The following is a 17,956-nucleotide window of genomic DNA, read 5'->3' as shown; positions in this document are numbered from 1 at the left end:
CCAATATGTTTTATAACATAGCTCTTTTTTTAATAAATAAAAAAATGACAACTTAAAAATACACAAACATTTTGATGGAAACAGCATTACTTACTGCCTACACTAACTGCCTGGAAGCGTTAGTCATGGCCACCAACACCAAGTATGTAAACACAATCCACTACACAAAGTAAAGAAACATACCCCTCCGTGTTAAAGCACTGCAGGAAAATATGAAAAGATTACACATAAAAACAAAATATAACATGAACACAGCTACACACATACAGTTTCATTGCACAATATGGAAGATAAGACGAGGACCTGTGCAGTGCGAGATGTCACGGAGCTTCTCTCTCTCGCTCTCTCTCTCACAGTGAGATCACACTCCACAAAGTCTGTTTTTTAGTGCAGAGCAGTGTTTAGCAGGCACATTGTCAGTTTGACATTCAATGGTAACTAATGCAGGATTCCATATTAAATCGAACATCAGTACATACATTCTGATGACTGTTTTCTGTGTGAGCTGCTAATATTTCACCATCTTCATTTCTTACATTTCACAATTGAGTGCTATACTTTACATGATGGAGAAAGTGGATAAATTAAAACAGTTTGTTTTGAAGTCTTTGTACGAGGAGTTATTATAGTTTTTAGGCAACTCTAAAACTGTCATCACAGGTAAATTCACAGTAGTACAATAATTAAAATAAACTACAAGTACCTTTTAATAAATACTGCAGGAAGAGGGTTTGCACTTCATTAAGAACTTGCAATAATCTACATGTAATAATGTGAGACGGTCAACTGTATGGAACATTTTGTCAAATATGAATCATGCAAAACATTCTCCCTGTAACGTAAACATGAAGTTGAACTGTCAGATTTGGTCACTATGATGTTACAAGGAATCGAGAAAACTTGGGTTTGAAAGTTCAGAATCAACAGATTAAGTAAAACAATAAAAAAACAAAAAAAACAACCCTAAAACAAGTACTTGTGCTTCTCTACTGAACTGTCACACAGCTTTGCCTCCCATTTTGATTAAGGGTTATTGATTCTTGCTACAAGAGTGAAGAGGTTAAGTTTTGACAGATATTAGCTGAGATGATTTTAGCTTGTGCTGTACAGTATCAGTAGCTATGTGTAAACACTGTAGAGGAGCAGGTCACGGAGAGAAATGTACCAGATGATATACATGGATAGCAGAAGACCTTATAACAGTCTGAAGGAGGCGTTTCTGAAGACGTCAAAGTGTAACTGATGATGACCATGAAGCAGTAGGTTGAGTGTGTTAACTCAGGCAGAAGAAGAAGAAGAAGAAGAGGAAGAGGAGGAGGAGGAGGAGGAGGAAGATTTGGTCCAGAAGGCAGTGTCATGTTATTGTGTGCGTTACGATGACAGCCTTTCTGAGTGTCTGAATTAGACTTAACTTCTGCTTCTGTCAGCTTTTTAGAATCACATCAGTAACCTTTCAGCCCTGAAGGTGCTCTGGTCATGTGATACTTTTGCGTTCGGTCCAGGGAACCCACTTGTGTGTGGTGACTCTCCAGAGCACTGGCGCCAGCAGCAAGCTGAGGGTGGTGACGCTGAGAACCAGCAGGTACACCTGCACAGAGAGCAATACTGGTGTCAGAGACTGAGATCATTCAGTTTCTATTTGGTTCATTCGAGAACATCTCTTTGTTCACTAATTTCCCCAAATGCACAGTCATCATGAACATTATGGCACTACAGCTGAAGATCTTTATTGTAGAGTCAAAACAATTAAGGGATTAGTCAATTGACATAAAATGTATCGCAAACGATTATGATAAACAATTCATCGTTACAGTGGATTAATCCAGCAAAACTGGCAAATATTCTCAAGGTTAAGTGTCTCAAATGTAATGATTTGTTGGTTTTCTGTGTTTTATATAATTTTGAATATAATATATATATTGAATACAACTGAATATTTTGGGGCTTTTAGTCAGACAATACAAGGCTTTGGAAAATGTCATCTTGGGCTCTCAGACCTCGGCACTTTATACATCAGACAGCCAATTGATTAGTCAAGAAAATAATTGATAGATTTAATCTATAATGACAATAGTAGTTTCCGTACTACTATAGAGTTAGAGTTATTTTATTTCAGTTCTTTTAACAAAAGGCAGCAAATTAAAAAGTTTGTTTACTGACCTGGCATAAAATGATTCATTCTGGGACACCTACGACTGTTTCAAGAATAAAATAACTGTCAATAGTTATATATCTAGTCATCACTGACCTCTCTGGAGATGATGCTTGCACGACGTGCACGGCTGCTCAAGACAAAGGAGAATTCACTGACTTGGGCCAGACCGGCTGACACAATCCACCGGATGTGTCGAGAGCCCGGCGGCAAGATCGCTGACAACACGAATACGGCCATCACGAACTGGGAGACAATGAGGAGTGAAGTGGAGAGAGTGGGGAGTGAGAGTCTGAAAGGTCAACAGGAGGGGGAAGAAAGAGTAGAAAGAGAGAAAAAAGCCTTTACCTTCATAATGACGAGAGTGAGCGTCAGCACCAGCAGAATGGTGAGCTCATACAGCACGAACGTTGGGAACACGTGGAGACCTGCAGCGTCACACCAACACACACGATGAGTAAAGCCTCAACGTACAGGAGCTGAGAGCTGTCATAATACTGTCATGTCGGATCTGACCTATAGAGGCGAAGAAGATGATGGCGAGGAAATCCCGGATTGGCTCGATGCATCCCATGACCTCCGTCGTAACCATGTGACCCTGAGTGGACAGCAAAGCTCCAGCCAGGAAACATCCCAGCTCCATAGAAACATCCAGAAAGTCTGTCGCCTACAGTGTCAGTCGGCGAGAGAAACAACTAACACAAAACAGCTTCTTCACAGCACAACATTTGTAGAGACATGAAAGAAGGGAACACAGAGAGGAATAAATGATTAAAAGCAAAGTTTTACCGTCAGCATGAAAAAGACGAAAGCTGCCATCCCCAGCACCAGGATCTCCTTGTTGCCTTTGCTCTCAGCATGCAGTTTCTTGTAATAGGGCCCAATTAGGAATGATTTAAGTAACAAACACAGCAGCAGCACGGCAGCCAGAGAGACCAGGACCTGGGCCAGGAGGTACAACACGTGGAGACTTCCCAACAGGAAGCTGTGTTTCATGAAAGGTAAACAGATTTAGATATGCTGTTTGTCTGTGTTCAAATATAAACATACAAAGAACAAAGAGGTCCTTGTAAGTGCTTTATCATAGGCAGCTGGAGTTGTTCCAGTTTCTTGAAGATGTTTCATCTCTTTTCGGTGAAACATCTTAAAGAAACTGAACAAGTCCAGTTACCTACGTTACAGCACTTAGAATTATCGTTATCTGGATGACTGAGAACCGTCGTCAACAACAAAGAGGCTCACTAACCTGCCCAAGTCCCCTCTCTGGGCCTGGATCAGCGTCGGCATGACGGCAATGAAGAAGCCGAGCTGAACATCCTGCATCACTAACATTCCGAGGAGGACGCTGCTGTAGTCCAGATCACCTGGAAAAATATAAAAAATTAACAATATAAACTATTTTAAAAAGTAGAAAATATAACTATACAATATAAATATATATACACAATCTGTTTTTTGGGTAAGAGGATAAAAGGAGCAGACCGGCTGGCAGTGAACAATTACATGAATGATGTGCAAATGAAAATGTGCAAATGAACAGGATGTTCAAGGTGAGCGTTAATGTAACGCATAGAGTTATGGTGCTGTCAGTGTGACAGTAGAGTCAGTGGTAGAGGTGGAGTGTGAGGAGTGACAGGGGGGATTCAGGCCTTGTTGATAAGGCTGACAGCAGACGGGAAGAAACTGTTCTTGTGGCGTGAGGTTTTGGTCCTGATGGACCGTAGCCTCCTGCCAGAGGGGAGTGTCTCAAAGAGTTTGTGACCGGGATGGGAGGGATCAGCAACAATCTTTCCTGCGCGCCTCAGGGTCCTGGAGGTGTACAGGTCCTGAAGAGACGGGAGGTTGCAGCCAATCACCTTCTCTGCTGAAGACTCTTGTCAGAATCTAGCTGCCTTTTCTTTGCTAAAAGCACTGATGCTTTGAGAACATACTATACTGAACAGATGACTCAGATATACATGTATTCCACTTTGTTCCTGACACAGCTTTCAGAGGATTTGTTCCCTTGTTCTGATAACAACTTTTTTCAGTGGTGACCTTGACTAAGTTGACACTATGACGCATATCTACGTTCATTTCTAGGCACAGACGCAGACCTACATACCTTCTTTCTCCCCTCTGCTGCCTCCTGCCAAAAAGCGGGACACCAGTGGAGTGCTCGACAGGGACAGGCATGTAGAAATGAAGACAGTCTGTGTGGGTCGTATATGCAGGACTTGTCCCCACAACAAACCAGCCCCCACCATCAGCAGACTCAGGTAGCACGAGCCCTGTACTGATATCTTCCACACCTACACACACAGAGTTTGTCTACAGTACACTGACATTCACCCAAATTATGAAAGAATGTAAGTAACTAAATACTTAAAGCAGCTTAATTGTAAAAAAAAAAAAATGAACAAAAGAAATGATGGGGAAATATTTTTTAAGTTGGAACAACACAGATACTTGCCAATTTTCAAGAAAAGTCACATAAAAAAAAGTTAACCAAGGGACAGGCTACTGAAAAAATATAATATAAATCCCTTTATGCAGGTTGCTCACCTTGCGAAGTCGCTCAGGTGAGAACTCCAGTCCCACCACAAAGAGAGTGAAGAAGACGCCTAACTCCCCCAGAGTCTCCACCTGGACCATAGACTGCAAGGCAGAGAGACAGAGGCCGAAATGAACAACCAGTGCAACAAAGTAATTTTAGACTCTGCAAACAAAAATACATGCAAACACACCTTGATGCTGTTGAGGCCAGAAGGGCCAAGTAGGACACCGCAGATTATATATCCAAACATGGGAGGAAGACCGACCAGAGAGCAAATCCAACCACAGGGCAGCGACAACATTACCACCGACACCAGGTCCTGCGCACGATGCAACCGACATGATTAAAGACTCAAAACAAATGAATGCAGCATTTACAATTTTAATTCAGCCTAGAGGGTCAAACTGACCTTGATGAAGTGATGGTCTGCTCTCGGCATCGTGGAGTCCCGTGGTTTGGTCAGGACGTACTGGTTGTTCTGCGAGTCAATGAGCATGCTCAGTCCCAGGTCATCCTCCACTTCCTTCGGCCTGGACTTGTTCTTCCTCTTCCCTCCACTCTCCTCGTCATCCTCCACTCTCAACACCGCTTCCACATTCACTCCTTTCATCTAGACAACAGCGAGCGTGAAGGTAAGTCCTGATGAGATGCTTTCATGGCAAAACAGGTGTGTGCATGTGGTATGTGCTACCTGTTTGTTGTTATCAAAGGCGTGCTCCTCGATCTCCTCCTCTAGCCGGTCTGCTGCCTTCTTGACGTCTTCCAGGATCTCGTCCAGCATGGACAGGGTCTTGTTCTGGGCTAAAGCGCTCTTCACAGCTTCCTGCTGGTGCTTCTCAGCAGCCACGAGCTCCACATACTCCTGTTCCTCCTGAACGGTGACAGCGAAACCCGACAGACGGGTGCACGTTAGAAATGAAAGGCATGCTAGCAGGGACACCTGTGGCTGTTAACAAACCCAGGAAACGCACACTAAATACACTCATAGGACCAGTAACACACAATTATACATGATATGAGAGTCAGTAATCACACCAAAGTACTTAAATCTCACTTAAAATGCACATTTGGTGCTTTCCTATGTAATTAATAAAATCAACTGTGTGCTTCCAGAGCTTGTAATGGACAATGTGTACTTTTCCTTACTTATAAACTAAACAACTAATCACCTAAGAGGAAAAAAATAAATGTATTCATTAATAATGAAAATGCCTGTTACATGCAGCTCTATGTATGCATCAGATCATCTCACCTGCACTCTGATGTAGTCTACATGAATGACCACTGCTTACCTTTATAGCTGCCTCCCTGAGGGCCTCCAGCCTCTGCCTGCTGCTCTCCTTCATGTTGACCACGTCCCTGTAGTCTCCCTGCAGCGCCCTCTGCAGGCTGTGCACCGCCTGGAACACCAGGTGTTCGCTCTCATTCAGCTCCTTCTGGAAAACCTCCAGCGTGTGAACCTGAACGCGGGCGAGGAGACAACCTTCAGTCGTCATAAAATATCTGTCATCCTCTTTTACTGAAGCTCCTGTATGTATATATATGTGTGTGTGTGTGTGTGTGTGTGTGTGTGTGTGTGTGTGTGTGTGTGTGTGTGTGTGTGTGTGTGTGTGTATATATATATATATGGCTTTTGTCTGTTTTGTGTCTTAGTAAGTTTAAGGCCATTGGTTTTGAGCAAAATAAAAAAAACCCAAAGACATTAAAAGAAGTGTTCTGGAATATCATAAAGGCTTTGGATTATTTTATTACTCTTAAAAATAACTGACTGGTAATTATCAATTAAAACACTTAGTTAATTTCTTAGTTGTTGCTGTGGCTCTTGCTACTATATAGTTAAGGCCATACATGTGTATACATTCAAGCTCTGGAGAAGGTGATGGTGAAGGTGGCTTTTTAAAACAATTCGCCACTACAATAAATGATTTTCTAATATTCCCTCCCTCATTTGTTGTATTTTCTCATTTAAAGGGCCTGGATTGAATTCTGGTTTGACCTGATTGTTAGTTTTTGCTCAAATCTAACCAGGCCATCGGATCTCAAGTATGAAATACGAACATGGAGGCTATTATTGTTGAACTATTGTGCAAACAGAATTGTGTCAACACACAGACAAAGACACCACATTGAAGACTTACAGACGTTGTGTCTCACACACTTTGTGCTTTACCAGTCCATAAATATACAGCTAAACAGTCACTAACAAATCACTGCATTACGACCCAAATAAAGAGCTTTTGGTCTGTCTGCTACCTGGAAGTGCCTCTCAGGCTCTGAAAGGGCCCGGTCTCGTCCAACAGCATCAGCGGCGGCTGCCAGCTTCTTGACAACCACATTCTTCTGACGCAGGAGACCCACCAGCCGCTTGCAGTTGCTGGCCACCCAGCTGTGGCCGTGTGTGGCCCCTTTGCCCCGATAAAGTTTGATGGCGTGCTGGGCCACCTGGTCCTTCTGCAGCACGACGAGTGCCCCCGCCGTGCCGAAGCACAGCAGCCAACATACAACCTGCATCCAAACCCCTACTTCTGTCTTCACCCGAGGGTGGAGATCAATAAAGAGAGAGAGACCTGACAGACAGATGACAGCAGGAAGGATATGGTCGTTACAAAGATCAACAGAAAAAAAGAACAAGATAGAGGAGATTACTATGATACATATTGCCTGTACTCAAATAGTAAAGCTTTAAGTCAGAAGAGTTTTAATTATTGGGATTTGTTTCTCTTAATGTCAACAAATTCCTTTAAAAGACTACAATCAACAACTGAATTTATCCTCCTAACAAGTACTGCTTGTGTATACAAAGCTTGATATAGCTAAATTCCCGTGTGAAAAACACATTGTTTTAGTTTGGTTTTCCCATGGGATTTGCTTAGAGTAACAGATTAATAGAAATAACAGATTTGCCAGAGTCGCCCTTTAAACTGAAGATAATGACAGTAATAACCCTAAAATTTGATACAGATAATCCTTCTTATGTGAGTTACATTGTGCTTTTATGCGCTCTGTGCTTCTTCCTTAAGTCACCTCAAGAGACACTTTAATTTTTGGCTGAAAGCTTCAGCAACAGCTGTGTGCACACACCTGTGGCCTGTTCTACTGGATGCTTTAAGTAGCTAATAGCACCTTGTCATGCTGTGTTAAGTGCTCTTGGCTTGACTGAACGCATCACATATACAGAATAAATTCCAGAAGCGCCGCACCTAATGTGTTGTGGCATTTCCCCATGCTTAGAATTCAAACTGTGCCACATTAAGTGTCTAATATGTGTCTACAACAGTGCAGTGACTGAATGGATTCAACTCATATCAAAGCTGGACCACACCTTTGTGAGCATGAGTCGAGCTGATGGATGTTGACTTTCCAAACTGCTCCTGTGCTCTGCTTCTTATGTCTTGACTGCAGCCGCTCCGCTACTGTTGCTAGAAATCAAAAACACAACAGCATCCATGAAATGTTGGGTGGATTAATCCATATCATAATAAACAGTTCGACATGCGTAGTATCTGCACACATCTGATTGAGCATTTTGTGGAAGATAAATGTGCAAGCAATGTCTTCATCCATGGTGACAGGCTTAGGTACTTCAGAATTAATCAGGAAACCAATACAGGACTGTGCGTCAGCGAGCTTGACAACTTTTTCAACTGATTCAAGTGAGGATATTCACTATCATATTGATTTACAATATCTCAAATTATGAAAATAAACCACAATCAACTTATTGAAAAAATTTTTATCATCCTTTCCCTACTCAGTGTCCCGCCCACAACATTATGTGATGGGTTAGACGTCACAAGTAATAGCCAGTCAACTCAGAGTCATTTAAATCTGCAAAGTAACTAGTAAACAGAACTAGCCAATAAATGTAAAGTAATTAAAGTACAAAATAGTAGAGAATTACTTAAGGGTGCACTATGTTGAGGGGGAAGAAATTTTAATTTAAAAAAAAAAAAAAAAGTGTTTATATTTGGCGGACCCTGCCACCTTTCTAGCTTCAAACTGTCTTCTGAGGATATTTTCCTCTGACAAAAGGTTCTATATATGATATATATGCATTTCTTTCTTATGCATTTCTCTTGAGCTAATATTCTAAATATTAAAATTCTTAGTTGGAATTTCTTCTCCAATACTACAAGGTGCCCTTTTAAGTACTTAGTAAATTGCAGTGATTGTTCAAAATTTTTATACTAGGATTTGTATTTTTACTGCGAGTGCGTACCTGTTCCAAATATCTTTTTCATCTTTTTCTTTTTCATCATTGCTAATAATTTCTGTTGGTAACAACCCTGACAGAAACATCTTCGTGGATACCTAAACCTCAGCTGTTAAAGTAATCAAGTAACAGCTACTTCTTTCTTGTTTTTTTTTTTGTTTGTTTGTTTTGTTTTTTCTTTGTTTTTTTCAGTTTCCACCACTAGTTTTTTGGCTGGCTCTGACTTTTAGCAACTAATATACCTGCCGGGTTACTATACTGATGGATGCAGGTACAAAAACAACCGATTGACAAACATGTAAATGCAAATTGAGTAGGAAAACTAATGTCCCCCCTACAATGGAAGTCAAAGAAACAGTCATACACACACCCTACACACGAATGACACACCAGGAAGCACCACAGGGCGGTGTAATTATATATATATTCAATGTCCCAAAGACAGATTTCTCCACCTTTCTACACTGAGCACATCAATGGAAACAGAAACAAATAGAAAGGCTGCAACTACCTGCGAAATATGAAGGCTGTCCTGGATCTCAGCTCCACTCCACGACTGAAGGAGAAGCTGAAGAAGAAGAAGGGAACAATCATGCTGTTGTACCACACCAACACCACCGACACCCCTCCTCCTGTGCCACATAGCAGCAGCCAGCGTCGATGCAGTCAGGCAGGCAGGCGTTCACTAAATTACTTTGCGACCAACTTCATGTTTACCTCGATCTTCAACCCTCGGTCACATAACTCGGGCTAGCAATGGGATGCTAGCCATACTTCGCCCAGGTAGGCACGTTGTTATTAACCCCCATAAAAAAACAAACAAAAACAAAAACTTGGACAGTTTTAGTGTGTGTGGAGTTCAACCTGTGTCTTTTTTTGTTCCGGAGCCGTAAGTAAAGCTAAGTTAGCCCTCAATTCCAGTGCTGTCAGACCAGCTCCAGCCAGCTGAGTGCACACACTCCCATGACACAAGCTAACACAACTTTGCTAACAGTAAGCTAGCTAAGTAGCTGTCGCGTGCGTTACTAACGGAAACTTTTCTGGAAGCAGTTCATTGAGACGTGTCTGAAGGTATCTTTACACAAACTGCGCCTGAAATTGGTAAACAACTGCATGGTTGTCTATGAATAATCGCGTCCACGTAACTTTAATCCATTTTTTAGATTACTTCCGAAACATCGTTATCAGCTTTGATATGGGATTTGTAGTTTTTAGATGTTAGCTAGCTGTCACCGCAACAGTGCCAAGTGCACTTAATGTTCCAGTAAATATCCAATTTCGCCCAATTTTAATGGCTGCTCAACATTATATAAACACAACAACACAGTTTGAGTAAAAAAAGTTAGAAGCTCAGTTTTATCTTTTATCTTGGTCAAAACTTTTGTATCAAACAGTTTTATGTGACACTACAAAGTGACCTTTCCCTCTTAATGTATGTCAGCTGACGCACTTCGAGAACAAATACATAAATTCTTTTTTTTTTTTTTTTTAAATAGAAAAAGCTATTGAGCTAAAGGTATTCAAAACACAGGGCCTGCGGGATTAACAGTGCTCCGGAACAACATTTCCCATGATTCCAGTGGGCCAACAATAGCGCAGTTCTCCTCCCGCATGCGCAGTAGCGATAATTGGATATCAAGTGGGCCAAAACAGCGTGTGATAAAATGGTAGGTAAGATTAAATAAGAGAAACTGGGGCGATGCTTTAGCTCCTTTAAACAAGTCGACAACCCGGTAGCGGCTGTCATTGACGTTCAGGGGACACACCGATACGAGGGGTCGGGGTGTCCTCGGCCAAGTGTCGCATTGTCAGGGTGATGTGTGTCGGGAATATGAGGGAAATGGAAGGTCAGTTGTTGGTATTTTGAGATCGGACACCCGCACTTGCGGCACGTACCTTTCCCTTTTTGGTAACTCGCCTGCGCTGCTGCCCCGGGTCAGGAGAGAGCCTGCAGGATCAAACGTCCCCTCCCTGGGAAAACTGGGTCGCCTAACACTGGCCTGTCATGGTGAATTTGCTGTTTGATGATCGGGTGGGTCAGGTCTGCAGTTCTGCAAAGACGTGCAGTCCTCCCGACGAGTGTGTAGATTAAATCAACCCGAGGAGGTATCTTTGTGGTGCATCTGGAAGTGTCGGTGTTTGTCGTCTTCTGCAGTGCACTTGTACTAACATTCAGGCAGCTGCACGCCTTCGATGATTCTTACTTTTTTTTTTTTTTTTTTTACTGTATGCACATATTAGATCTTATAGACATTGCAAGTTTCATTGAAGTATCTTTGGATAAAGAAACTTGCTTTCAATCCTGAAGTTTTGGTGGAAATCTAAGCAGTGCATTTTAAACTAATGCTCAGAAAGTTAAGGTGGTGTGTTGTATGTATAAATGTTGATGTGCAGCTAAATGTTGACGTGCAGCCTGAACTTCATGTTGATTTCTCTGCATTGTATGTACCCAAGGCTGGATTACCAACTGGGCAAAGCAGGAATCAGTCCCCAGGGCCCCAGACCGTCCATGGTCCTGGAGGTCCCAGATTATGTGTGGATCGGTTGCTGATTTGTTCAGTAATGTTCACAATAAAAAGTGACTTTTTTTAAAAAAAAAAAAACTTTTTACATAACCACAAAGCTCTGTGTTAAAATTAAACCTTTTCACTTGATATTGCATATTCGTAACACATTTAGGTGTAAACAACAAACAGACACACAGAAAACAGAGTATTTCATGGTTTCTGTTCATATCTAAATTATTTTACTCCCTAATATCAACATCAGCGTAGGCCCCAAAAATCCTGTAATGGTCAGGTTCTAGTTTTCAGATAACAGTTGGATTCCGAGCAGAAGGGTGTTTGGGGGAGTGTTTTTAACAGGACCGGAGCCCACAGCCCTTGGTTAACCTGTGTGCCCTGTGTGACTTCCAGCACAAGTTGAAGTCATCGCAGAAGGACAAGGTTCGGCAGTTCATGTCCTTCACACAGGCCGGGGAGAGGACAGCCGTGTACTGCCTGACACAGAATGACTGGAAACTAGAAGTCGCGACAGACAACTACTTCCAGAACCCAGACCTCTACTACAAGGAATCCATGAAAACTTCAGTGGACCGCAAGAAGCTGGAACAGCTCTACAACAGATACAAAGGCATGTTTTTATCAAGTTTAAAAATGAATGGTAACATCAGCATAGGACTCTTGTTACACTTCAGCACTGTTTTGCTGACTCCCAGCTGTATTTGCAGACCCGCAGGATGACAATAAGATAGGCATCGATGGGATCCAGCAGTTCTGTGATGACCTGACTCTGGATCCGGCTAGCATGAGCATACTTGTGGTGGCATGGAAGTTCAGAGCGGCCACGCAATGCGAGTTCAGCAGGAAAGAGTTCCTGGATGGCATGTCCGAGCTCGGGTGAGCAACACTCGTACTGAAAAATACAATGTTTGATCCGAGGTGATACTGTACTCTACTGCACACATTATTATTCATTTTTGGGTGAGCGTATTGTTTCATGAGCAGCAAGAAGTTGTTCAATCTTGTTGTCTTTGTGAAAGCACGGATATTGAAGCTTAAACTGTAAATTTCTTTTAAAAATGAGTCGTAGAAGAGTTCAACATTTTGTTTCACATAACTTTAGACTTCATATAGTGCGAGTTTGTGTGTGTAGTTCACCACGACTCCTAACAACAGGATTGTTTTTAATGTTTCTTTCAGCTGTGACAGTCCTGAAAAACTCAAGGCGATCCTCCCAAGACTCGAGCAGGAGCTCAAAGACACGGGGAAGTTCAAAGATTTCTACCAGTTTACCTTCAATTTTGCGAAGAACCCCGGCCAGAAAGGTTTAGGTAAGCATTTAGAAAACATTTAGAATATATGAACATGTAAAATATGTTTTTGAAGGTGCAGATCAGCTCAGAAGTATTTTCACCTGGATATTACTTTACCTTTTTAAAATGTGAATAACAAAATATTTAAAAATCTTTCTCTTCATGGTTTCCTAGACCTGGACATGGCTGTTGCTTACTGGAATCTAGTTCTCACAGGCCGCTTCAAGTTTTTGGATCTTTGGAATCGCTTCCTGCTGGTGAGAGCTGACATTTTTGTTATGTTTGTTTTCAGGCTGTTATTTTAATTCCCTTCACATTTTGTCCATCCAGTGTACATACTGCATATAAAGAAGCAAAACTATTAGAAACACATTACAGTCGTATACAACACAAGTAACACATTTTTGGCACAACAACTACTCGGTTTCATAAAAGTTTGTATTTATTTCCAGACTATTCAATTTTAATTTATTTTCAGATCAGTCACTCCATAATGTTTAACTCTCGTCTCTGTGCTGCATTCAGGAGCATCACAAGCGCTCAATTCCCAAGGACACGTGGAACCTCCTCCTGGACTTCGGAAATATGATTGCAGACGACATGTCAAACTATGATGAGGAAGGTGAGGTTATGATTAAGTTTCTTGAGGATGAAGGCCTGTCCATGCGTATAAAATCTGTGGTATATTCCTCAAAGAAAATAACATTCAAATCAGATCAGTTTTATTTGTTTAGCCTAAAATGACAAACACATTGCCTCAGTGGGCTTTAAAAATTGGACGATGAACAACATCCCCTATTTTGATTTGAGTCAGGAAAAAACTTGCCATATTGAGAAAAAAAAAAAAAAACTTTTACTAGGGTGAAATAAAGATGGAAGAAATCTCAGGAAGAGCCACAAAGGAGGGATCCCTTTTCCAGTACCGGTGGACATGCAGTAGATGTCGCATGTACAGAACACAACTACAAAGTCACAATTTACAAGTTGCACAGACAGAATATCTGACACAAATATAATAATATATGTAAAGTGTCAAGATCCAGGAGACGACTGAGCAGGCCGAGCAGGAAAGAACACACATTGATCACCTAAAGCTGCATGCAGATGATTCAATCAGACATCCTGATTAACTCAGACTCCAGTAAATGTCACATCAGGGTAAGATCTCACCACTCTATGTATGTTAATGTCCTGAGATGAGCTGCATTTCACCTTAAATTGGCTGGAACAAATTTAATGTCTTTTTATGTTCGATGCTTCTCCCAAGGTTATTAGATGGAACCTTGTCATGATATTTACTTGTCAAGTTACCTAAACACATTTTAATTCAAACGTGATGTATTGACTGACATATTTTATGTTGTAGAACAAAAACGTGAACATATCTTAAGCTTGTGCCCACCACAGACTTTATGTCAGGCATTTAACCAAAAATCCATTCAAAAAAAGCCCACTGGCTTTTAGACGAGGGAACTGGGAGGGATAAAAAGCTAACTTATTTCCGGGAGCTCATGCCTTCAGTATTCTGTGGTGTTAGAGCAGAAATGTTATATGAATGTAATTTCTGCTGCCCGTTTTTGGCTTTTGGACTTTTATAATGTTCTGAAGATCTTTGAAATGTTTGAATCACTCAAGTTTGAAACAATCTTACAACAATCCGCTGTCTCTTGTTATAAAGTCTGTGCCTCACAGGAAGGAGGAGACAAACCTACCGTGTAGTAGGTTTGACTCCGCCAGCTTTGGGCGCTTGTAAATGTTTAGTGTCCCAACCAGCACATTATTGGATCATTGACTCGAAGTATTGAGTCATTACAGATGTCAGATGCGATGTTAATAATATTCGTTGTGTTTTTCTGTCTCCTCAGGGGCGTGGCCCGTCCTCATAGATGACTTTGTGGAGTTTGCCCGGCCGATTGTGACGGGGAGTAAGCGCAACATGACATAGTGTTTTGTCCCGGCATCGTGCAGGAGATGCAGTTTACGTTTCTCCCAATTTTCTTTTTTTGAATGAGGATTTTCATACAAACGAGCCAAAAAGAGACTACTTCTCAACAGGCCTGACTGCAGCTTGCCGTTAAGATTGTTCTTCCAACTGCATAAAGATGCCTTGGCTGGGGAGTGACCTGGAACGGCCGATCAGAGAGGAGGGCAGGAGGGGAATCAACAAGCTGGCAGGGACAGACTTTGTAATTGCAATATGGAAAGGATGGGTACCCTAAAACTCATCACCTGAGGGCGAATCACCAACAGGGTTTGGCTTTGAACTGCTGCTGTGGACTCCGCTCACCAGCCTGCACCCTTGGCACAATGAGGAGGGACGGTCACGGTGAACCTTCAGCACACGCAGAGGATTAAGTTAAAGATGCAGTAGGATGTGGCCTCTTACGTTGTCAATTGTGAATGGAACAGTCCGTTAAAATCTGCATGTTTTCGTCAGCTTGAGTGAAGCAGTGCCATGGGTGTGAAAAAAAATCAGTTACATTATTTTTGAATGTTTGGGAATGTTTAGCTCCCTTAACAATCACACGGAGAGCCAAGAGAGTGTGCCTGCTTATTGTTGTAAGTGTGCGCGTGTGTGTGATTTTTGCGTTGGGGGGGGGTGGGGGTTAAACATATTGCCTCTTTTACAATACAATCCTCAATATTTTCATTTGGTTTTATCATATAAGGAGAAGTTAAATGATGATTCGCCCTACCTGAGCGATGGTGAGAAGTTCAGATCCACACTGAGACAGAGCAACATGCGTTTTGAGCTCAGCACCAGCAGATTTTGTTACAGTCGTAAAAACACTGTACACACATTTGAAGACAAATACATTTGGCTTTAGAGGAATGAAAATATATATCTGAGCAAACCGGCGAAGATGTGTAAGATCATGATTCGTATATAAGAAGCATTTAGGATCCTCATTTTTTAAAATGCTGCTCAAGCATCTGGTTGACTTTTAGTTGTGACCTGCTGTACACACAAAGAGAAACTGACTGGCACACTGACCGTTTTCTATTACCCAGGTGATGACGGTGACATGCCAACTCTACAAACTGCACTGATATACAGCTTTTTTCTGTTGTAGGTTGTTTTTCTTTTTTTCTTTTTGTTATCAGGCAGCACTGTATACAGCTACAGAGCCACTCAGTTTACACAACAGTAGGTTCACTTACATGCTAGACTCTTTAAAGTGCACATCCCAGCCAGGAGTATTTTGTTTACACTGTTATTGAGATTTTAGTCTGCTGCTTTCCATGGATTAGGAACTGCAGGGTGAAGGTTACGGAGGACTGAAACAGTAAAAATCAAAGAAAAAAAAGTCTGTATTTCTGTGAATACAGAATTAATGTGTTCAATCTAGCTAAATTAAAGTTAAAATTTTTTGCTGTTAACTTTCGACAATACGCTTTATAAACCATTTATTAAGCAATTGTTACAGTTTGTAAACATCAGCTGCAATGATCCAAATCAGTTACAAAGCATTTTAAACATAAGTAGCAAATTTATAATAAACAACTGCTTAATAAATAGTTTGAAAAGTATTTCACTGTTAACAGTGACACTATTAACTGCAGTTCAATTAACTATTAATCAAACTGCAATGGTATGTTGTTTTCACGGTACGATAATCTGAAAAGAAAAGAAAATGTCGTGGTTTAATGGTAGGATTGTGTGTGTTGCTATGAATAGTATTATTATTTGCAATGGCCCCTAAAGCAAGGAAGACTCAAAGAATTTCACAAAATATTATATCCTGTCAGACAGAAGAAACCTTGACAACAATGTGAATTTATATTTATTTTGAATAACACTAACATGGTAGAATTTAAATACCTTAAATTAGCAAATGTAGATGGTATGATAATCAGCTGTCACAGCATAAAACAACATATGGCTACAACCGTACTAAAAATCTACCATTTATTAATGATGGATATTATCAAGTGGTATCAAACTGATAAATACAATGGAAAACAAATCCAGAAGCAAATTTAAACAGAAATGCCAGTTGGTCACATTTTACACAGACATTAATGCCTGCATGTATTTATTTTTAACATTATTTTTGTGCATTTTTTGCCATATTGATTTATTTATTGAGACATTTATTAATTTTGACTGTTTCTGTCTCCAAGAACTGCGACAGAGTAAAGTTTAGGAATGCTGCTTGTGCTGCCACCTGGAGGCATCTGTGCAGCACAGCATCTCTGAAGCCCAGCTGCATGTGTGGTCACGGGTGTATGAGAACTGACTCGGCTGTGTTGATGGATGGATGTGGTCGGAAAACTTGAGCCTTTTACTCCACAGAGTTCAGTGCAGCAGTGACCTTCCTTCGTAAACGTAGTGTTTCTCTATATGTGTCATCAACACTAAACAGCTCTGTGTTCACTGAAGAGTGTGACAGAAGGTAGAGCTCAGGTACCAGTCGTCCTCTCCCAGTCAGAAGTCATGCTTTCTGTTTCCGAACAGCAACAAACTATGCTATCTTTGTCTAACTGTTGTCATGATAAACTGTTTGTGTCAAGATCAGGATGGATCATTTCCCCAGTGTACTACTCTGTCCCGTCAACATCTAACTACAGGGGGAAATAATCGTCTTTTGTTTTTCTTTCAAGCTGACAAATTTGTGTTTAAGTTCTCGTATTTATGTCAAAATGAAGTCAGACATGAACTATGGTGCCGTGCATGAACTAGATTTGCGTCCCAGACTGAATGCAGATGAGAGGCAAAGCAACCAGCTTCCTTCACAGCTGTTAAATAGCCTCTGCAGGAGCTGGTCAGTGTGGGATGTCGTTCATCCTTGTGGCTGAGCAAGTTAGATACGTGTTGGTGCAATGAAATATCCCATATCAAGTGTTTCCGACTGTTGCAACAGCGAGATGGTGTGAAAGCTTCTACATTGTTATCTGTGATCTGACATCGTCTGTGATTCAGGAGTGGGAACATATTTCAGTGTTCAGTTTGATAAATTTGGTACGTTTTTGTTTGTCAAATGTGTGGTCAGCTGTTTCTAGTCATGAAGATCATTCTTATCAAAACAGTATTATTTTTCGCTGTCCAGAAAACAGGTATTTACAGACTATTATGGTTTGTCACAGAAGCAAATCGTACATTGTTTTCTTTAAGAAAGTTGTCAATAAAGCATGTTGTTTTTAACAGTCTTGTAAACACTGTACTTCTGTCTTCCCAGTGCAGCAGCTAGTTTGTTAAAAGTTTAGAAAAGTTAATTAACTGATCCATTCTGTTGTCAA

At 41.1% G+C, this 17,956-nt stretch overlaps 2 protein-coding genes and 1 long non-coding RNA gene across 12 annotated transcripts; 2 read left to right on the top strand and 1 right to left on the bottom strand.

Annotated features, from left to right (window-relative positions):
* Positions 1 to 6: 6 nt before the first annotated feature.
* tmco3 (transmembrane and coiled-coil domains 3) lies at positions 7 to 10,875 on the bottom strand. Of its 3 annotated transcripts, none has more exons than XM_037094615.1 (16): positions 10,798 to 10,875; positions 9,413 to 9,469; positions 8,011 to 8,107; positions 6,942 to 7,255; positions 5,981 to 6,148; positions 5,380 to 5,559; positions 5,098 to 5,298; positions 4,879 to 5,007; positions 4,697 to 4,789; positions 4,257 to 4,443; positions 3,399 to 3,516; positions 2,942 to 3,137; positions 2,669 to 2,819; positions 2,501 to 2,580; positions 2,249 to 2,398; positions 7 to 1,588 (listed from the first exon to the last, which is right to left on the bottom strand). In XM_037094615.1, the coding sequence occupies exons 4-16, from the start codon at positions 7,197 to 7,199 to the stop codon at positions 1,475 to 1,477; spliced, it is 2,025 nt and encodes a 674-aa protein (XP_036950510.1). In that variant the 5' UTR covers positions 7,200 to 7,255; positions 8,011 to 8,107; positions 9,413 to 9,469; positions 10,798 to 10,875; the 3' UTR covers positions 7 to 1,474. The 3 variants fall into 3 exon arrangements, with proteins under 3 accessions (XP_036950510.1, XP_036950512.1, XP_036950509.1); XM_037094617.1 differs by lacking the exon at positions 10,798 to 10,875 and adding an exon at positions 9,619 to 9,760 and having other exon boundaries at positions 9,410 to 9,469; XM_037094614.1 differs by lacking the exon at positions 10,798 to 10,875 and adding an exon at positions 9,619 to 9,760.
* Positions 4,103 to 6,929, top strand: LOC119017716. Of its 2 annotated transcripts, XR_005074528.1 has the most exons (5): positions 4,103 to 4,112; positions 4,235 to 4,410; positions 4,688 to 4,837; positions 5,989 to 6,179; positions 6,660 to 6,929. It is a non-coding gene; the product is annotated as an uncharacterized LOC119017716 (long non-coding RNA). The 2 variants fall into 2 exon arrangements; XR_005074529.1 differs by lacking the exon at positions 6,660 to 6,929 and having other exon boundaries at positions 5,989 to 6,207.
* Positions 9,545 to 17,864, top strand: dcun1d2b (DCN1, defective in cullin neddylation 1, domain containing 2b). 7 transcript variants are annotated; one of them, XM_037094628.1, is made up of 7 exons: positions 9,545 to 9,684; positions 11,817 to 12,033; positions 12,131 to 12,299; positions 12,603 to 12,733; positions 12,890 to 12,972; positions 13,241 to 13,337; positions 14,581 to 17,864. In XM_037094628.1, exons 2-7 carry the CDS (start codon positions 11,859 to 11,861, stop codon positions 14,658 to 14,660), a joined length of 735 nt encoding a protein of 244 aa, XP_036950523.1. In that variant the 5' UTR covers positions 9,545 to 9,684; positions 11,817 to 11,858; the 3' UTR covers positions 14,661 to 17,864. The 7 variants fall into 7 exon arrangements, with proteins under 7 accessions (XP_036950523.1, XP_036950524.1, XP_036950520.1 ...); XM_037094629.1 differs by lacking the exon at positions 9,545 to 9,684 and adding an exon at positions 9,847 to 9,972; XM_037094625.1 differs by lacking the exon at positions 9,545 to 9,684 and adding an exon at positions 10,416 to 10,568.
* Positions 17,865 to 17,956: the final 92 nt, after the last annotated feature.

This window comes from Acanthopagrus latus, chromosome 4 (genome assembly GCF_904848185.1).
Source record: "Acanthopagrus latus isolate v.2019 chromosome 4, fAcaLat1.1, whole genome shotgun sequence".
NCBI lineage: Eukaryota > Metazoa > Chordata > Actinopteri > Spariformes > Sparidae > Acanthopagrus > Acanthopagrus latus.
Note: the sequence above shows the minus strand (reverse complement) of the source record. Positions and strands in the feature narration are given on the sequence as shown.